Genomic DNA, 20,499 nt, shown 5'->3' on the forward strand with positions numbered 1-20,499 from the left:
TCTCACTCTTTGAGCCCAAATCTCATTTCATCTGGTCTGGTCTCGTCACATAAGCCAAGTGTCTCATCACACCCCTAGTACAGAGTGATTTTGCCCTCCCTGATTTGCTAAGAACACATCTAGAGCTACTCTAATTATAAAACTGTTTTTTTTTTTTTTTTACATGTTCAGTGTTTATAATCAGAAATCCTGTTGTGGGGGGTAACAATATGGACGTCCAGCCACACGCTCTGTGGATGATAATATGTAACAGGTCAAAAGCCAATCAGGAGGCCAGCTGACTGAAGGAGGAAGCACAACAAACACAGCCATGGCAATGATAGTAAATATGAAGATAAAGTTAGATGGACAACATAAATGAAGGGACAGTTTCTTCTTTTATGTGGTGAAACCAAGTGTTTGCATCTTGTATCATCAAGCATATCACAATCTAACTGTTGAGGAGAGGACCCAAATTACTACCACCATTGACGTAGCAGGAAGCTAACAGCTAGCCACATTAGCTTTTTTTGTCTAAAGTCGCATTTGACTGCAAGTTCTGAAGTTTTGAGAGTGGAGACTCTGGTTGTTGGTGAATGAATCTGTTAGGGTGTGATGTGCTGTGTTTGCCATCATTGTTCGACACCTTAAACTTAAAAGTAAAACTTTCAAGTTTGTTTTGTTTGCCATCATTTCTGGGCTCTCTCACAAGTGTTTTTCAGGCTGAAGTGTATGATGGTTGCACCACAAACTCACTGGTAACGCACCACGATTCCATTGCCCCTGTCTGGCCTGCTTATTGGTGGTTGTCATGACTATTTCCGACCGTGCCCAACCATCAGCTCAGGCAGATTTCAAGTGGAATTTTTTTGGGTGAGGTGGCTGGAAGTCTGGGTAAAGTTGGACTGAAAAATGTGCGTCTGTGTCCCCAAAAGCAGGGCTTTTCGAAGCTTTTTGCATCTCTGAACGGATTTAGAATTTAAAGTAAAGCCTTTATCATCAGCTTGTATGTAGACTTTACCTAAAATTTGCTTCTCAATCGAAGCTTAACACAAATTCTGTGTGTGCACACTCAAATAACTCTCTCAAATGTCATCGCTGTCAGCCCCAGGAGTGACAAATTTAAATGCTTGAATCGTAAGCATGCCAAAAAACAGAAACAAGTAATTTCCTTTGTTTGGTTTCAGTCGATATCCTCGGCACGCTCTCCTCCTTCTGATTAATCGCCGGCGTGTCGTGCTGAGCTGCCCTGTTTGGGTCTTCCTCTACTGGAGGTTCACACTGAGAAGCAGGCGGTGTCTGACAGCGGTGAGCTATGTGCCGCTCTGCTCACCGGGAAGTAATGAATCAGAGCGTCTGCTGGACTGAAGTGTAGACAGCAGGGGGAACAAAAGTGATCAGTCTTTTAGAGTGAGGGAGTGCTTGTCCAGCATGATAGCAGGAGAGAGACGGGGCATGAAAGAAAAGGGTGGAAAGGAGGTGAGAAGGAGTCAAACATGAGAAAAAGTGAAAGGAGAGATGGTAAAAAAAAGGAGCTGAGAGAGATTGGTGTAAAGGCACTGAAAGCAGAGACGGATTTTTTTGCTACAGACAGAAAAAAGAGAAAGAGATGGATGGGTGAGACGGCTCAGTGTCACACAGACCGTGTTAACATTCCTGGGGAAACTCGCTCCCTTTCCCCCCTCTAACACTCCTTGAACCTCCACAGAGGGGGTTCATTATTCTCACTTTACTCCTCCACTAATTATCGTTATCATTATGTGGGATAATTACCATTTCACTGCCTAACACCCATGTAGGCCGCTCAGCTCTGACTCACACACAAGGTTATCAATAGCTGCTCAATTGCAGCCTCATCTGCCTAATTATACGATTTGGGCTCTGTGATAACTGAATAGGATGAGAAATCTGGTATTATTGGTGAGAAGCAGAAAGTCAGCAGAACGCTGTGAAATAAAGCCCTGTGTGTGGAGTCTTGTTAATTAAAGATGTGGCTTTGGGAGGAATAGAAATCAAAGGGAATCCAGGGTTATGAAACAACTGGAAGTCTCTTAAATATCCTGCAGGCTGAAACAGAGTTGTCTCACAGCCAGAGTTAAATAGAATCCTGTGAGATGAAACTTCAGATCCTCTACCTTTGATTTCTTTCAATCATCAAATTTTTATTTATTTTTAGATAAAGCCACTGGAAAGTCAAATCCAGGATTTCCCTCTAACTCTGTCATAGAGAATCTTGTAATTTTTACAGCATTGAAAAACTTTTCCTTATTTGTTAATTTATGTCTAATTCATTATTGATGAAGGTTACACTTTCTAACCATGGAAAGGGAATCTTGGTCAATATTACTAAAACTTCATACCCTGATGCACCAGATAGGCTGGTGGCGTGATGTACGTTTCATATCTATCTAGGCAATACCCCACAGATGGGGTTTGGAAAGGGCAATATCTTTCACAGCAGTACAAGGGCAGCGATAGGATGAATGTTCTGTCTGTCACATTAATTTCAGGCCAATCAGAGCAACAGAGCATATGACGTAGTAGGTGTTGACTGCCTTGGGAAAAAAAAACTACAGATCAAGATCTCAGTCAGCCGATGTCATGCCACTGCAGCAGTCTTCACTATCAGGGAGCTATTCTCTAAATTAACCCTTAGAGGTCCACTGGCTGTGCCATTTTATTAATACTTTCCTTTTGACAATATAAACCACTCAGAAAATGTAAACCATGCTCATGGTTGGTATAATTTTTTTCTGCATTTCAACTTGGATTAAAAAAAAACAGTTATTTAAAACAATATGTTGTCATTTTTAAAAGAAATTACAAAATGCTGAAATTATGAAAAATTACCAGTGCCAGTCCTGTACAGTGTGTTCCACTGTTCCCTATGTGTAAAATTAATTTTTGTACCAATTTGTACCAAATTCAAGTGATCATATTTGCTGTTTTACTTGGCCTATTTACATCCAAAAATACGGGGAAAAAAACTGTTAAAATCATACTTTCAGCAAAAAGTGATTCAATGCAAATGTGGCTTTGTTTTCATGCTGTCATGTGATAAAAATAGGAGATGATGAAATCACATGAGCGTGAATGTGGACCCCTAAGGGTTAAGCTCTGGTTCAGCACCTGATTCTTCTTTTAATGACAGAATGTCCAGTTCTTATAAAACTGCTGCTATAGCTGCATCCATGCTAATCTCTTCACCAGCAGCCACTTCTACAGCCTTGCCATTGCTTTAACTAAACCATGCATGTAGGAATGACTTAGTTCTACATAGATGGCACTGTTTGGTCAGGTCCTTTTCTATCCAGAAACAATTATATCAGCGTGAAGCCTTGGAAGATGGATCTGGCAAATGCATTTGGTTACAACGTTTAAAAACTCAGACTCTCAAATCTTTTTCTTAAATTTCAATTTTCATGTTAAATTTTATGACATTTTATTTTAATTTGATTTATTTTAAGTCAGTGAGATGTTAGCCAAATATCATTGTTCTTTTGACTGTTGCTTGGAGGAGAAACTTCTTTTTACCTCCGTCAAGGAGGTTATGTGATCGGCAGGGTTTGTTCGTTTGTTAGTTAGTTTGTCAGCAACATAACTCAAAAAGTTATGGACGGATTTTGATTAAATTTTCAGAAGTGTCAAAAAAGGCATAAAGAAAAACTGATTAGATTTTGGGATCTGGATCCAGGAATTTTTTAAATGATTCTGTGCTATTAGGAGATAGGGCTAATGGTGGAGGTCTGAGCTCTCTGAGTGCTTTTCTAGTTATATTGTAGCATACAAAAGGATGAATATTAACACTAGATTCTCACTGGATTTAGATCGTCCCAACTATAAAACACAGCTAAAAAACTGCCCACTAAGCGATGAAATGTAGTTGTAATATTTCATTCTTTTTTTGTGAAGCTGGATTGAAGCAGCAGCTTTTACATCTTTGATCCAAATTAAAAAATGTTGTTCCATAACTTTCTGAAAACTTTTATTTTATTTGGTTTGAATTTGCTTTGAGAAGTTCAGATGAAGATTCCACAAATTCTGAAATAATTCTTGGTCCACACTAATAAACAGTTTAAGAAAGGCATTTTATTATTTTCTTTATTTCCCTTTATTCACTCTTTTTTTTTTCTAAAGTTCTATGCTGGGATAACATTGGTCTTGTCCTGAATTCATGTTGCACATCACAAATCAAACAGCTGTGCATATATTTTATATTTGCAAACACTTTACCAGCACTCTGGTACAACTACATTGTATGGACAAAAGTTTTCAGCCACCTGCCCATTAAACCAATAGGGGCTGGAATGCCATTTTATTCTAATACATGTACTTTATTAGGAGCCGCCCCCTCTATTGCAGCTATTTCACCCTCCACTCCTCTTGGAAGCCTTTCCTCAAGATTTTGGAGTGTTTCTGTGAGAATTTGTGCCCATTCATTCTGTGGAGTTTTTATGAGGTGAGACACTGATGTTGGACGAGAAGGCCTGGCTCGCAATCTTTATTCCATTTTATTCCAAAGGTGCTGGATGGGGTTGAGGTCTTTGAGGGTCGGGCAAGTTCTTCCACACTGAACTCATCAAACCATGTCTTTATAATCCTTACTTTGTGCACTGGGGCACAGCCATGTTGGAATAGTAAAAGGCCCTTCCTCAAACTGTTGCCAAAAAGTTGGAAGCATAGCAATGTCCAAAATGTCTCGGTATGTTGGAGCGTTAAGATTGGCCTAGCCCAAACCCTGAAAAACACCTCTATACCATTATCCCTACTCCATCAAACTCCACTGACTGCTCAGTGCAGTCAGGCAGGTAACTTTTCTACTCCAGAGACATTTCATATCTGCCTAACACAGGGAGCTGATTAAGCTGTGTTTGATCAAGGTTTCCTCATGACAGAAGGATATATTCACATTCAGATTTTGTTGAAACTTTAAGAAACCTGACTTTGATTGTGTTTATAAAGTTTTACTTTTTAAAGGAAAATTTTCAGGAAAGTTTAAATGTTTTTAGAGCGCTGCTATCTTTATGAAAGGGTGAAATGTAACTTTAAAGCCACCATCTTGGATGTCTTGCACTTACATGCTCCACTCGTAGTTTTTTTGAAGACCCACTGAATGATTTCTGAAAACAGGGTAGCATCAGTACACTAAAATCTGCATTCCAATAGGCAACACGATTTCTCTAAGTTCATCTCTCAGCATTAATGAAGAGCTGCAGCAGCATTCAATTGTCCCCCAGCCGCTGTGAACAATGTGACTTATGCTAAGCTCAGTGGCTGTGTTTGTCGAGGGGGTTTCTAAATCCCACTGTGGCATTTTAGAGCCACAGCTGACGCTGCGAACCTGACGAATGCTCCCTCCATCTGCTGCAGCTCAACGCAAGACAAATATGACACTGACAGAGGCCTCATCAGAAGGAGAAATGAATTAAACGTGTCCTCTGTCAGAGCACGGAGCAGGAGAGATGAGATGGAAAGAAGGACACGAGTACAGAGGGTAAAAAGACGAGAGACAGAGGCTGACAGCGTGGACGCTTCAGTAAGCGTATGACAGACAGTCAGGTCAGAGGAATGTGTGCCGCAGAGGAGCTCATGACAGACAGGAGGCACATTTTTCTTTGACCCCAATTACCAGAGGTGTTTCTCAGCACCAGTTAATCCAGGGCATATAGGGTGGCCTCTCCTCTGCAACCAGGAGATTTACTTTTCCAGCTTGTTGTTTTCCCCACAAGTCATACAGATGATGGCACAGTTCTGCTGACCTAGTAGCAATCTTAGCAGGAATCTCTCTGCAGATTGTATCAATGTGGGTCAGTAGACCTTAGGCAAATAGCTATAAACAGATATCGGCTTATGAATGAAGAATGGAGGCCTTTCAGTTGACTTCACATCCAGGAAACACTGAGTATTTAAAGGTTAAAGAGGCAAAACTGCTTCCTTAGAAAAATGTTGCTTTTTATGAGCCTTTTAAAAGTGAGTTCTTTTATATTCACACTTTTTTGCCTTTGGTATATTTCAGTGGTTTCCAGGGTGGGGGCTGCTAAAAACAAAGGAACATTTAGAAGGACTTTACTATTATTATATAAAATATCATGTGCTTCAAGGCTGTTGTGTTTTTGTGTTGTTCTACAACAAGCCAGGCTTAATAAATGTGCATGATATCATCTGCTTTAATGTCAGACACTGAAGTCCCCAGGCTCTGGCACTGTTTTTTGGTTTGCAAACCCCATTGAATACAATTGGTTATAACTGAGTATAATTCCTGTAACAGTGTTGAAAATAAGCAAACTGGGCGCCTGGCTTAGCTCCGTTGGTAGAACAGGCGCCCAGTATATCGAGGCCAGAGTCTTTGACGCAATGGATGCAGGATCGATCCTGGCGCTAATTGGGGCATGTCTCCCCCCTACTCTCTCTACCCCCATATTTCCTGTCTCTATTTGGCTTCCCTAACAAAATAAAGATGCAAAGATAACATCAAAGTTTAAAAGAAAAACTAATAAAGAATTATCGAGCAATGAAAGAAATTAATCAATTTAATTGAAGGCTTTGCTTTAATTGGTCATAACAGTTATATGAAATGTCAAAATTATTGCATGACAAGTTGACTTAGTGCAGTACTCTGTATCTAACTGTTTATTTCCATCTCATGCATTTCAATCCATTTGTTTTCTTACCAAGTGTAAATGGCAATCCATGGACTACTTTAATCTGTTTGCATTGCTCTAGTTTTTAGTGTTTACATATTTAGTCACATCTGGAGGGTTATTAGACTTACAGTTCAGAAGTGAATGAATGAATGTGGCTCTGAATGACAACAGCAAGTAGTATGAAAATCAGTGTATGGACAGTTTGGAGATACCAGAGAATAAAGCTGCTAGAATCATTATCAAAATATGTTTGATTAATATAGAGATCATGATTATTGGTAGCACTGTCAGTTGCTAAAAATTTGGTCCAATTAATTATAGTATTATAGTATAGTTGTAGTATAGTAGTTCTTTCTAATTATACTGTATCCTCTGAGTTGAGTTCAGATATTTTTTTCCTGCTAGCTTTTGAAACAGAGACATAGATTTATATCATGTAGATGTTGTTTGAATGAACCTCAGCACCTTTCTGTATGTGTGCTGTGTATCTCACTAGAGGCAGGGCGAAGAGGATAGACTGAGGGCTGACGCCTATTATAATCAGCCTCAGGTGGTGTTGATGTTTGGGTTGGATAAAATAATGAAAAATAAGAGTGCAGAGAATTTTTGACGTATTTATTTTAATCGAATCAACAACACTACTCTCAGCTGTTTTTTGATGTTATCAGTGTCATCTTTCTGTATGTTTTTCGTTGCATTATTGTTCATTATTGTGCTTTCTGACAGCACTTTTGATCAGGGATATAACTTTGCACATAGATTGCAATTGTTTTTTATGGCTTAGAAAAGATTAAACAGTTTTTTATTCAAGTTTCTAACAAAAACATACATTTTCTTCTTTTTAAAGAACACCATGATGACTTTTATTTGCCTTCACTTGATAGACATTTTACCACTCGGATGTTAAATACATCATATCATCATTTTATCACTTTGCGATGTTTGCAAACACCTTTATCTTGCGGGTTAGACACAGATATCAACACTGGATTTTTAACTAACAGGATTTAGAAAACAGTTTGGGGAATTTTACCACAGCTGCTTAGAGTGGATGTGGATAAATGACCTGCAGCAGCAGGAGATAAATTAAAAGATTGTTTGAAGAATCACAGCACTGATGTACTTACCAATTTTCTGGCCATTCAATTATATGATAAGACTACAGCCTGCCCTCGGTGCTGCTATAAGCCACAGACATCAGAGTATTAACCACAGGGAATCAAAGACACAAGCATCAGTTTCAATTTAATGATCACATTTTTCGAATAAAACTGTTTGATAATGATCAGTTCCAGATCAGTCAGGGAATCTTTATTAAAATATGTTGATGTACATGACGCATCTGTTTATGAACTGCATCTCTGAATGTTTTTGAAAAGTGAAAGATGAAAAATGTTTTCACATATTTGTTTTACGCTGTTAGGTAGAATTTCAAATATTTAGTTTGAATATGAAAGTGAATTTTTCAGCGTTCACTTTTTTCTAACTTTTCCCAGAGCGAACGGTACTCCTTCTAAAAATATTCCTGTGACTGCAGCGGTTTCCTCTGAACCACAGCGACATTTTCTTCTTGTCAGACGATTATCTGACCTCCGTCTCTCCTCACTTCTCTCCACAGAGACGCTCATGGACTCAACTACAGCCACAGCAGAGCTCGGCTGGACGGTCTACCCCGTGTCAGGGTCCAGTGACAACAGCGTAAGTGGCACTATAGTCTCCTCCTGATAATAGGACTTTAACTGAATGATTATTAAAGTGATAATGTAATTGGAAGTCAGTTTTAGACATTATTATTGGGACAAAGATGAGGTGTGTGGGCTTTTGTTGGAGTAAAACGTGCAGCTAATGTGTAAATTTGCTCAGTCGCCTGTAAAGCTTTATTACTCGCTGTGTTTTGGTTTCTCAGTTTAAGGTCAAGGATCAACTCATGAGCCTGCCTGGCCCCCTGAGTGGTCGAAATCCCACAAAATCTGACTGGATGGAAACAATTTAAAGACAATGAAGAGATTTTTTTTGGTCAATAATGCATCCAGATCATTTGTAAATGTTTAAAGGAGACAACTTTTTTGTTTAATGCAGAATTTTAAGAACGGGCAACTCTATCTCCACAAACAATCTTCAATTTCCTCCCTTTCTTTAATTTTCTGCTGAGTATTTTTCTTCATTTGTCTTGGGCTGAACTTTCCGGTTCACAACAAACTAATGAAGAGCAATCATACACTTAAAGCTAACTATGTGTGTTCACGTGCCAGGCTGGAGGCTGTGTTATATGGGCCCTGGTGGTGTTTGATGCACAGTCTTTCCACTGGGTTTGCCAGGCCATCGGTTCCTCCCAGCCACATGTGAGCCAGTCCCACTTAAAGCCAGCCAAAACCAGAGTCTCAGTCTACTCCACTTTTTTTTGCTCACCACAAGATTTAGGCTCCTTAGAACAAGTCCAAAATAGAGAAAAAATGTTGTAGACTTATTTGCTGGTGCATTTCAGCAACCACTGCCGATTTCATTCAATTATTTATGCTCCTGTGGTTTGTATTAAAGATGGTTTGAATTATCCTCCATCATGCTGCGTCTCTTTGTGCTAAAGAGAGGCAAAAAAAAAAAAATGGCAGCACAGAGAGCTGGCCTTCAACCGCTCCATGATACGACTTCAAAGATGTTCAGCAATAATTTAGGACAACCTCATCTCTCCCAACCTGAGGGCACGTCGTCTCCTCCCTGCTCAGTCCTACAATCAATAGCAAAGCGAAAAGACGCCCCCTTTCCTTTTTCTCTCGCCAGCTCTGGATCCAATCTGCACCGACAGAGCTTACGCACACATGCTGACTCCAAAGACAGTTTACATCACATCTTCCTTTCATCTTCACAAAATGTTCGATTCAGCATCCACTCAACCTATTTTTCAGATCAGATTTAATACTTATTGGAAACTTTGGAAAAGTTGGATTCTAAGGTCATTGTTGCAAACAGTTTTTTGTTCTGTGAAAAGCTCACGCTGGCAAAAAATGAAATAAAACCATTATCTAATCATCAAACTATATAAACTGTACAAGAATTGTCTTTGTTACAGAAACATGGACATGATTTTAGGGCAGTTTTCTCCTCTAAATCAAATTCATCCACATTTGATTTAACTTAAAGGTCTCTCTGAGGACATTTGTCTGTATTCTTGGTTTGTGATGTATTCAGCATTTTCAGCAGAGATGCACTGATTGTAAAAATAAGGGCTGATGCTGATACTGATGTTCAAAGTTACAATTTAGCTCATGGCAAGTACCAATGCCACACTTCTTTGGTAACATTCCTACAATGCTCACATTTTACACACATTATAAAAAAAAACAAAACACAAATGATATGCTGTCATAAATGTTTTTCTTTGTTAGCAGTTATTGATTTACACTTATTTATATTTGACAGTGTGGCCTTTCTAGGATCCCCCCTGCTCTTCCACAAGCCTACATGGAAAGCAGGAACACCACACATTCCTGTCTTCCTGTGCCTACAAGGAGCGCCTGAGGCAGGCAGCAGAAAACCCCCAGAGCAGAGCAGGCATCCAAGACAACAGAATGGCATTGACTAAGTCTGAAGCAGAATAAAGGAGGAGCTGGGGTGGAGGAGGGTTGCAAAAAGTGGCTTGTGGAGGAAGGAGCAAATTGTAGCCAGGCTAGAGCAGCTTAAATACTGAAGCATGAGGCATGAGTGTGATTAGCCAGTAGCACGCCTAGAGCAAATCAGCTGGGCATCAGCTGATGAAGGCTTAGGTGAGATCAGCTGATCTCAATTATATGGTAGCGTTTGACTCCGAGGCCTGCCTGACCTACCACTATGTTCTCAATTTGTCCAGCAGGTCACAACCTCTGCCCAGTTTTAGATTTTTTTCTCTAGATCAGTGTTTAGGTATGCTAATGCATGTATTAAATAAATAACTGATTTCTGTTCATGCCAATATCACTGCTGATGGCAGATGTCTGTTTAAAGGGCAGATAGCAGCTGATATCAATGTTAAACTGGTGAATCTGTGCCTCACTACTTTTCAGTAGTTTCTGCATCCATATGCATTGGGATTTTTGAATTTTTTTCAATTTTCTGAAAAGAAAAAGATTCTGTTTGCAGTAGATGTTTTTCAAACAACCTCATCCTATCTGCTGTTCCTACTGGATGTGAGGTGGGAGCATAACAGCTGTGTGACAGCCTGAATTTTATTTTAGTGTGCATGTTAACTAGGGCAGCAACAACAAATCAATTAAATCAATAATAATCAACAGTTAGGAAGTGTTGGGAACAAATTAATTTACCGATTCGATGTGTTGCACAATGACCATGTCACTTTCTGCAGCTTGGATCTGTTGCCGTAACTTTAATGGTAATCATCTGAGTGTGACCTGTGGCCTGTTAAAGTCAAAATTCTTTCATAGTTTTTTCTTGTAGTTTAAAAAAAAAATCATGTTGATTGAACAGCTCAGGGACATTCATGCTCCAGTAGGTGGAAAAAATACTGTAATAAGCAAGAAATGATGGCTAACTAATCAAATATCAGGTACCATGTACAAATTGTCAGGAGTTTCTGTATAAAAGGAGCTTAACAGGACTTTTACTAAAAAGGTCAAAGCTTAACTGCACTGAGATATTGTCATATAAACCTCTGTTCCAGCTAAATTCCTATTCCACTTTTTGGAGGAACATCTGGTCTGATCATTTTCAGATTGGGTACAGAGGTCCGCTCTGACATGGGGATGATCTGATTAAATTTTGTTGGTCATCGGTCCAAAGACAAGGTCACTGGACCTGACATATGCTAAGCCATTTTGAAAGCAATATCTCTGACTGACTGGAGAGGATTTTGATACATCTGCTTCTTTCTGTTTGTTTCTTTTTAAATCCATCTGGGAAAATGACACCCACCATCTGCCAATGATGAATGGACAATCTTTCTATCTCTCTACCTGTTTGTTCTGCTGTCAGAGAAAGACTCTGCTGACAGTCACATGCTTTGAAAACAAACAAATCCAACTTTTATAGATCTCAAATCTGGTCTGGTTTTCATTTTTTTCCTTGTATTGATGGCTTTTAGTACTTTGGCAAAATTGCTTTTTATAAAACTTTGTTGGCTAATAAAGCCAGGAAATAGAAATTGAATTGAATTAAATTGATGGTGTCAGACAGAAAGAGGGAGATAAATGTTTGTTCTTATTTTGTCACTCTTATGAATAATTGCAGCCCACTCAAGCTGATTTTTAATTTCTTTTGCAAAACAACTTAGGACTGCATTTCCTGCTCTGACCAAAATACTTCAAGGGTGCAGTAGTTTCTAACCATGCCCAGTCACCACTGCTCACCCCTTCCTTCCTGAGTTGATTCAGTGACAGATATTCAGATGAGGTCTTAGTGAGCACAACATGGGAGCATGTAATATAGACGTGCTCTATTTATTGTTTGTGATAAAGAGAGCGGTGAAAATGAGGAACAGATGCACAAACATCACTGTGTGCTGAATGTGTAGAGCTTTTTGGAGAGCATCAGTCTTTTAACAGACTATGCTGCAGTCTGCACTGCTCTTCACTCAGTTCATTGGTAAACTGAGTTGATTAATTGATGTTTTTTGCTTCCTTTTTTCTTCCACTGTTGTAAAGTGTGCATTACACTTCCTGTACCTCAGTTATTCCACATTACACAACTTCACTGTGGGCTTGCAAAGTGGAGCTGGTAGGCAGCACCACTTTTTATTTTGAAAAGACATCCATCAATGTAGATTTGGCTGCACCCTTGGTCCTGGTCCTGCTCTGGCCTCCTAATGGCCATTGTCAAAGCGTGTCCCCATCTCTCCAGGTTTCTTCCCAGCTCCTAGACTCATGGCTGGGCACCCAGGATGCTGTGAGCTGGATCAGGCCTGGGAAAGAACATCAGATGCCCATAGAGAACAAGCTGCTGTTCCCGTATCAAGTCATTGTTGCCAATGATACCCAAAGATGTCCCAAAGAGAAGCCGCCACAAAGGAGTCCAGCTGGCACCTCTGGCCATCAGTCAACTTCAAGGCCTTACAAGAGTATAGTAAGACTAGGAGGACCAAGGGCCAAAAGACTCTGATTCTGAATAGATAAAAAATAATGAAATTACACTGCCATGAATTTGGTGGAGACCTGGACTCCAGGCCATATCAAGCCTGTTAGGGGCTGAGAATGTAACCACTAAGGACCACAAAGATTCACAGACAGTAATCTAAAAAATGATGACACTTTATGAACAATTTTAAGCTGTATCTCCGACTATAATCAATAAATAGCCACAATGGTTTAGCCTTAATAAAAGAGGGCCAGCAGTGGGACATGGAAACTCAGACTTTAGGCTCTCCAGACCATGCTTACCCTCTAACCTTACCTCATGGTACACCCACCTCTAAATGCAGTCATGATTTCATCACTTTCTCAAGGTTCAGTGTAAAAAAATGTTGCCTAATCCCTGGATTTAGCCAGGTATAGGTCAGTCTTATCAGCGTGGGCACTAAAGTTTTAAGACGATACGGCTGAGCTTTGACTCTCCCTGCATCCACTAGAAAGTAAAGAGTGAGAGCGATGGAGATAGTTTGTCCCTCATGGCCCGGGGCAACAGGTGTGGAAACAGAGCTGGCTGCAGCTCTCAGTATAACAGCGAGAGGTGCTTTACAGAAGCTATTGTCTTACACACATATATGCACGGCTTCAGCGGCTTAGCTGCTGGATCAGTAACATCCAGCAGAGTGCCGCACCAGCAGTTGGCTTTCACTGCTCTCTATAGATTCATGAAATATATCCTAACTCGACATGTGATACACTGCGACACAATGGAAACACAAACAAGGAACAGTGTGATGCTAAGCCTGAAATGTTATGGCAGTTGGTGTTTTTCCTCTTTATTTTTTACAGCATCCTTAAATCAAATTATTACGTGATTTTTTAGCAAAGCTATAGAAAAGACACCCTTTATTCGATTACTGGAACTTAAGAAGAGTTTTCAGCCCCCTTAAATCAACTTTTATCTCCTCTCTTCCTGCAGACAGTCTGTTCTTCCTTTAATTATATAAAACGTCAGCCAGATTGATGCTACTGCAGCGCCAGACAACAGAAACATCTTCATTGTTCTTGATCGTGCTGTTCTAAACACAGATGACCAATGTTATATTTACCAAACCAGGATTTATCCCCGAGCAGTTTAGGAAGTTTACTCTCTTCTGAGTGACCCTCTTTGGTTCTGGCAATAAAACACACGGCTCACATGCCTCACTCCGCCCACACAGGGAAACTGGTGAAGTCAGTCATCATGAAGACCTGCGAAGCTTTGTGAGGACTTAACCCCAAGAGTACACAGAAACTGAGCTCACAACAATACATAAAAATATCTGGATCTTCTCCACACCAAGTTTATATTTTGGTTTTAGGTTTCTTTCTTGCAGAAAACATTCAAAAAATGTTTCTTCAAGTACAGTATGTTGAATATTTGCAAAAAAATGTTATTAAAAATCATCAACAGTTTTCATCGCCAAAGAAATTCTTGTTTTTCTAAATAGGTGCTTGTTTTAGCATCTGCTCCAGTCTGCTGTGCACTTAGGAGCTGTAAATCATCATTTGACTTTAAAATGCTTCATGAAATGTGTCATGATAATGCATTTTAGCCTATTTGAAGCGGTTTTATCAGCTGATAACCATAATGTGATTACAAAGAGAAAAACCTTAAACAGATATAACAATTATTTGTCTTGGAATTGCAGAAATAATTTGATAGAAATAAAATGTATAGGCTTAAGCAAGAAAAGTGTTTTTCAGAAACTTGTCAGTGAAAGAAATGATATGATCCTGAACCAACAGCCTTCTGTGTTGATGCTGTCAGAGAGCAGGTGTTACAGTTGTAACAGGTGTAACAGGTGCCCATGTTAACTACTGACTTTCAGGTGTAAAGTCTGTGATTTTTGTCGTCACAACATATGTTAAGAAACGTAAAATTGTTATCGGTAAAATGTACTAAGCAGCTATTAGTTTAATGAAAAACTACAAACTACGGTGTTTCTTTAAGTTTTTCACATGCCTGTCTCTTATAACAGGCCCATTCTATTAGCGGCCCAGAACCAACTCCCAAGTGGCCCAGACTGTGGTCCTGCCAGAGATGCAGTGGGCAACCTATTTCGCAAGTGTTTATAAATTCTCACAGTATTTCAGACTGTGAATGCAACACTCCGCGTAACTTAGCAACAGTCTACCGATATGGACTGAGTTGTCTTAAAGCGTGGCTAGTGATGCTAACAGAAGTAGCCCCAAGATACAGAGTATAAAATATGTCCTTTTCAACTGCAGCTACAACTGTGCAAATTTAGTTTTTATGCACTTTCAGATATGCCTGGGTAAGATGTGACCAAAATTATTATTTACAGAAATTCATTTTATTTTTTTCATTCTATTTATTTTATCTTTATTCAAGTGAATAAAACATTTCTACTACCTCAGGTTATGTTCACATACAGCTCTGTTGTTGTGTTTTTATGCACTTTTTGATGTGTTTCTGTCATGTTGCCAAATTTAAAAGGGAGAATTTGAATAAAAGTGCATATTTTTATCAAATTAAACTGTATTGGTTAAAAAAAATTGACATTACCAGCTGCTTACTTGGTGCCGAACATGTCTGGCCCGGCTACATTTCTTGATTTTGAAATTTGGCCCAGTTGAATTTGTAATTGAATAGCCCTGTCTTAAAACGACAATCAAAGATGCTTTCAAGTACTCACCAGTTAACATGGCTACTTATTAAACTGTAACACCAGTCTTTGACTCAGCACTGACCATAGATCCTTATGGTTATTGTTAGTAACTGTCAGCTTCTAATGGCCTTTGTTCTGCTTATTATATTGCGTGATTTTCAGCCCCATTATAGGCAGGATTAATTAATTAGCTGTCAACACCACCAGGAATCCCGGAATGCTTTGCAAAAAGCTTTAAGTGCCAAACAAGAAGCTTTGATTGGTGAAGCTGAGCAAGCAAGGGATGTCCATGAGGCCTAGTGATTTTGATCTTTGACCTATGACCTCCAAAATCAAGTTAAATCATCGTTGACTTCGGCTTAGGCTGAGCATTTGTGCTCAGTTTGAAGAAAATCCTTTAAAGCAGTCTGGAGCTATTGCCTCACAAAAATGGCCTTGGCTCTCACCAGTGTGGAGGCATGTTTAATGTTATTTCTAGAGGTCTCTTCTGCAGGATAGATTCTTTGATATAATCCAGTCTGTTTTATAACTAACTAAAACTCCCCACAGTAGGTGTACTATGAGTCTGTATAATATCACCCATTGAGAGTCTGCTTTGTGACTTGTTGCTGATGTATAGCCGGCCAGCAGAGCAGGGGTTAAGTGGTCAATGTTTCCTTCTCAAGTGGAGCTGAGAGACGTGTGAACATCAGGTCAGGCCTCCTGACCCGCTCACTCCTACGCTCAAGCACCGACAACACGACCATTTAGAGACAGACTTGTGGCTGCAGGGAGACACAGATTTACTGTGGAGGAAACACTGGAGGATCAGAGCATAATGAGCTGCTGTGAGTGGGTTAGGTTATCATTACGGACGTGTCATAATGGCAGAACAGAGATATATCCAGTGTCACTCGGGGACACTCGGGGACACTCGGGGACTGAAATATGCTGCACATGTTTCTAAGTGTTTTCAAACAATATAAACCCCGGTAATTCATCAAATATGCGGTGCATTACATTAGCATTCCTCTGGAATAAGACTGAGGTTGTTTATGTGTAACTGTGGGCATGTGTGCCAGACCAACATGGCGTACTTTTTCGTCGTAGTCTTCATTTTTTATGAGTAATTTGTTGAACATTTCTCATTCCAGTGAGCTCAATGGGATTCAAAGTGACCGCTAAATTTTGACTGTGACAATTAAATTCTGTGATATTATATTAAAGGAATCATTCATAGAAATATGCAAACATAATCCACATGTGACTCAGAGGAATGAGGGTAAAGGATGGAGCTGTTGTGCTACTTTCACATGTTGCGCATTAGTAGTGGACAGTGGTAATTGGAGCTGACTGTAGCAGACAGTTTGAGTTAGTCCCTCTGTGTATGTGTATGTGAGTCTCTCCTCCCCATGAAGCCCGCTCTCCTGCAGGATCTGGCTCCCATGGCCTCTCTCTGCTAGTAATTGAATGCAGAGAGTGGGTGTCATTTGTCCTCTGTCCCTCAAGGGAAGCCACTCTTGCTCTGACAGATTTCCCACAACTGCAAATGGGGCGAGTGCGCCTCAAGAGTTTTCCACAGGCTCTCTCTCTCTCTCTCTCTCTCTCGCTCTCTCTTTCTATCCCAGCGTTTGTGTGAATAATTTATTTACTTGTGTCAGTGATCGAGCTGTGATATGTTATGTGGCTGTGGATGCTGAAGCTAGCTCAGGTTAATTCAAACTCTGTAATGACAAGACGTGATAAATACACAATTCGTGTCATGTCAAAACAATGAAAGCATTAAATGTTTGAGTGTTCTGACAGCGCTTTCACACTTGACTGATGTTTCACTCAGTTCGGCCCCAATGTGAGCTGCAGAACAGGCTGTTTCTCTCCTGCAGCTGGGGCTCAAACTATGGGACACAGCCATGCTCACCATTGCTGTCTTTAAAGCAGGCAAGATTTTGATTGTTGAAGTGTAAATAATAGCATGAAGACAAAATAATCTAACCATTTATAGCTCTATAACTCATGCAGCCTGAGTGACTGTCTTAATTCAGAGCCCGCCACTAATTTTAAACCCTGTCTGATGCATTATAATAAAGTCTAATAAAAATGCAGCTGTGGCTCAGCAGTCAGTCATCTCTTAACTTGACGGTCGAGAGTTCAAACTCAGCTCCTGTAATCACATGTAGATGTGTTCTTGAGCAGAATGTTTAACCCAAAAGTGCTCCCGCTATTGCATCAGTGAATAATGGATGCATATGTATATAATTAATCAATACTGGTGGAACTTTGAGTTTTTAGTAGCCGGACAAATAGATAGAGGTTTTATAACCTCAGCTTTCTTGTTGATATTTTTAGTTTTTGCCAATTTCTGGAGCCTAAAACCCAGAGTACAAGGCTGCAAACGTGGCTGAATGGGATGATGTTTTCTGTAGGATTAAACATTTCTCCTACTATAGTTACAGTCGTTGTTTTAATCAGTGAAGGATGTGCTTTGTTTTACTCTGGTTGTGGTTCTGAGAAGCAAATGCAAAGACGTGTTGATTTATCACACATTTTAGAAGACTGGTTCTCAACTCATGGGACAGGACCCAAAAGTGGGTTCCAAAGTGGTTTCTAGTAGGTCACGACTGAATGCCAGGGAATAAAGGCTGCAAAAGTCTATAATGTACAGAGGCCTAATGTGGAAAAACAGTACTTCTGTACATTTTTTTTTAATCTTTTCATGTAATGGCAAGTAATTTTCTGTCTTTTTTTCTCAAGATTTCATCTTATCTTCTTTTCACTGGATAATGAAGCTGGTTTTCCAAAGTTATTAAGGAAATCAAATGAAAATAAAACAAAAAAAACAAAAAACATGCCAGTGCAACAAAACAGATGCATTCATGTCCTGTAAAAGTGTGCTTTATAAAAATGTTCTTTTTGGGGCCCAGATGGCCTAGTGGTTTGGTCATTGCCTGGGTTTGGATCTGTCCCACATGTCTCTCCCCCACCTCCCCCTTCTCTGAACCAGAGTTCATTTTGGCAGCTATTTTTAATTTTAGTCTTAGTTTTAGTCTTTAAATGAAATGCATTTTATCTTTAGTCCCATTTTAGTCATTTCTATCCTTTTTAGTTATAGTCTAGTTTTAGTCCTAAAAAAGTCCTCACACATAAAAAGTCCTCACATTTTAGTCTTTACTTTTAGTCCAAGCATTTATTTTCTTGCCTAAATTTGCTACCAAGTCATGGTAATGTGTTCTCTGCACTCTGCTGAACCTGGGTCCCTGCTTTCTACAGCTGAGAGGCAGAAGAGCTACAGATGCATTGCATTTTGACAGATTTACCCACAGTGGAGAAATATCACAGATTTTGAATGTTCGGTGAAAACAACATTACATTTTAATCTAGTTTTTTCATTTTGACAAAAACAAAAGTTAGTTTTTGTCGGTTTTAGTCATCACAGATCTATTTTGTTAGTTTTAGTCTAGTTTTGTCATGGAGAAAAAGGCTGCAGACGAATAGTTTTAGTCGCTGAAATTAACACTGCTCTGAACAAAGGCAAAGTTAGCCCATAGCCTAAATATACCTTAAAAAAAGAAAAAAAAACATTCTTCTAATTCTAATAAGTCCATTGTTTTTCAGTAATTTTTTGTTCCATCAAGAGTCCAAACTTCAATATTTTTCATTAAAAAAAAAAAGAAAATAGTGGTTGAATAGTTTTTAAAAAACCTGGGTTGTGATTTCTCCGAAGGATGTGGTGTGCATCGAGAAGTACTGTCTTTTTTTTTTTTTTTTTTTTTTTTTTTCAATAGTTTGGCATTTTACTCTCTGACTTCTGGTTGAGAAAAATCTTCCTTGTTATTTTCTCACATGATTTTGAAATATTTTGACTTACATTTATAAAACTTTTGGAAATTAAAGTAATGTAACGATGCATTTTATTAAAAAGAAAATATTCCAACTTTTACACTGAAATGTCTACATTATTTTAATAATGATTACTCCTTAGTTATGTTTACATATTTTGATAAGTTCTTATATTACCTCCACTATTTCTGATAGTTTTCAAAGCCAGAGTAGTCATGATGTTTTTGTAACTATTGTAGGAGCTGCCATGTAAAAACGTCATTCCCCTTGAAACACTGGATGTTTGAATGGTTGTATAGAGAAGTGTTAACTGCTACTGGAAGCTGCCACTCTGCTGCTGTATCTTATTCATGTTTGGCCCCCTCTTTGTGCTTAACCATGATTATTAAGGTTCACGTTCTGCTGCCAAAGCTCCCCTCTTATCGTTAATTTTAACCCCCACCCCCTGATTGCCATAGCCCTGTTACCACAGAAGTTATTTCTAAGCTGAGTAGAGACACGCTGCACAGCTTCTCCAGGGTTTGTTGCTTACTTCTTGTTCTTAAATGAGCACTGTATTCAAGACAACTTTACCTTGCAAGTTGTATGTACTTAGCAATAGACTTCTGTTTTTATCTCATGCATGAATTACACATTCAGCCCAGCTCAAACCGAAGATTTGGGGCTGGATGAGACCGTGCTGGGACTATTCTGGCAGCTGTCGCAGCTTGAATCAAGCTGTCTGATAAAACTGCCTGTGGTTCAGTTCTACGAGTCACAGACAGCTGGTTGCAGGATGCTGCAAGCGGATAAATGTAAAAAGGGAAATGGATGTCCTGTTTAAAAAGACAGTAAATGAACTCTAAAAGAAACTGTGGTAACAAGCATTTGAATGAAGTTTTTTTTCAACTCAAGTTAACAAGTTGCAAGAAGGTAACTTGAGTTGCAACTTGTTACGTTGAAATAAATAAACTTTAAATAAACTACTTGAGGCATTTTTATTTTTTATTTATTTTTTTATTTTTTTACTATTTTTCTTTTCACCTTGTTACTACAAATATTTGTTCAGTGCAGAATACTTTGTTAGATAGAATCATGGAGTGAATTTGGGAAAAGATCACATCTATCCATCATGGATTGCAGAACAGCCTGTTGCAAGCAGTTGCAAGTTTCAGCTTGTTTCCCCACAAAACTTTGATCTGGACTGAGGTGAAACGCTGTAAAATATGGCCATCCTGGTCCATACCAAAAGCTACTCTCAAAGTAATCTGGGACTGCTCATAGTGTGAACTGGTAAGGCCACGTTTAACAGTTTTTCCTCACTTAAAAAGTGAAATTCATCAGAGACGTTTTAGATGG

General features: G+C 39.2%; 1 protein-coding gene across 3 annotated transcripts in view; it reads left to right on the forward strand.

The window, feature by feature from the left end:
• The window catches only part of ephb2b (eph receptor B2b), a 294,511-nt gene that overhangs the window by 95,986 nt on the left and 178,026 nt on the right, over nt 1-20,499 (forward strand). For all 3 annotated transcript variants that reach the window (XM_041782872.1, XM_041782874.1, XM_041782873.1), the window contains exon 2: nt 8,242-8,321. In XM_041782872.1, the coding sequence (XP_041638806.1) occupies nt 8,242-8,321 (80 nt within the window). The remainder of the gene's footprint in view (nt 1-8,241; nt 8,322-20,499) is intronic.

The sequence above is a fragment of the Cheilinus undulatus genome, linkage group 3 (genome assembly GCF_018320785.1).
Source record: "Cheilinus undulatus linkage group 3, ASM1832078v1, whole genome shotgun sequence".
Classification (NCBI taxonomy): Eukaryota; Metazoa; Chordata; class Actinopteri; order Labriformes; family Labridae; genus Cheilinus; species Cheilinus undulatus.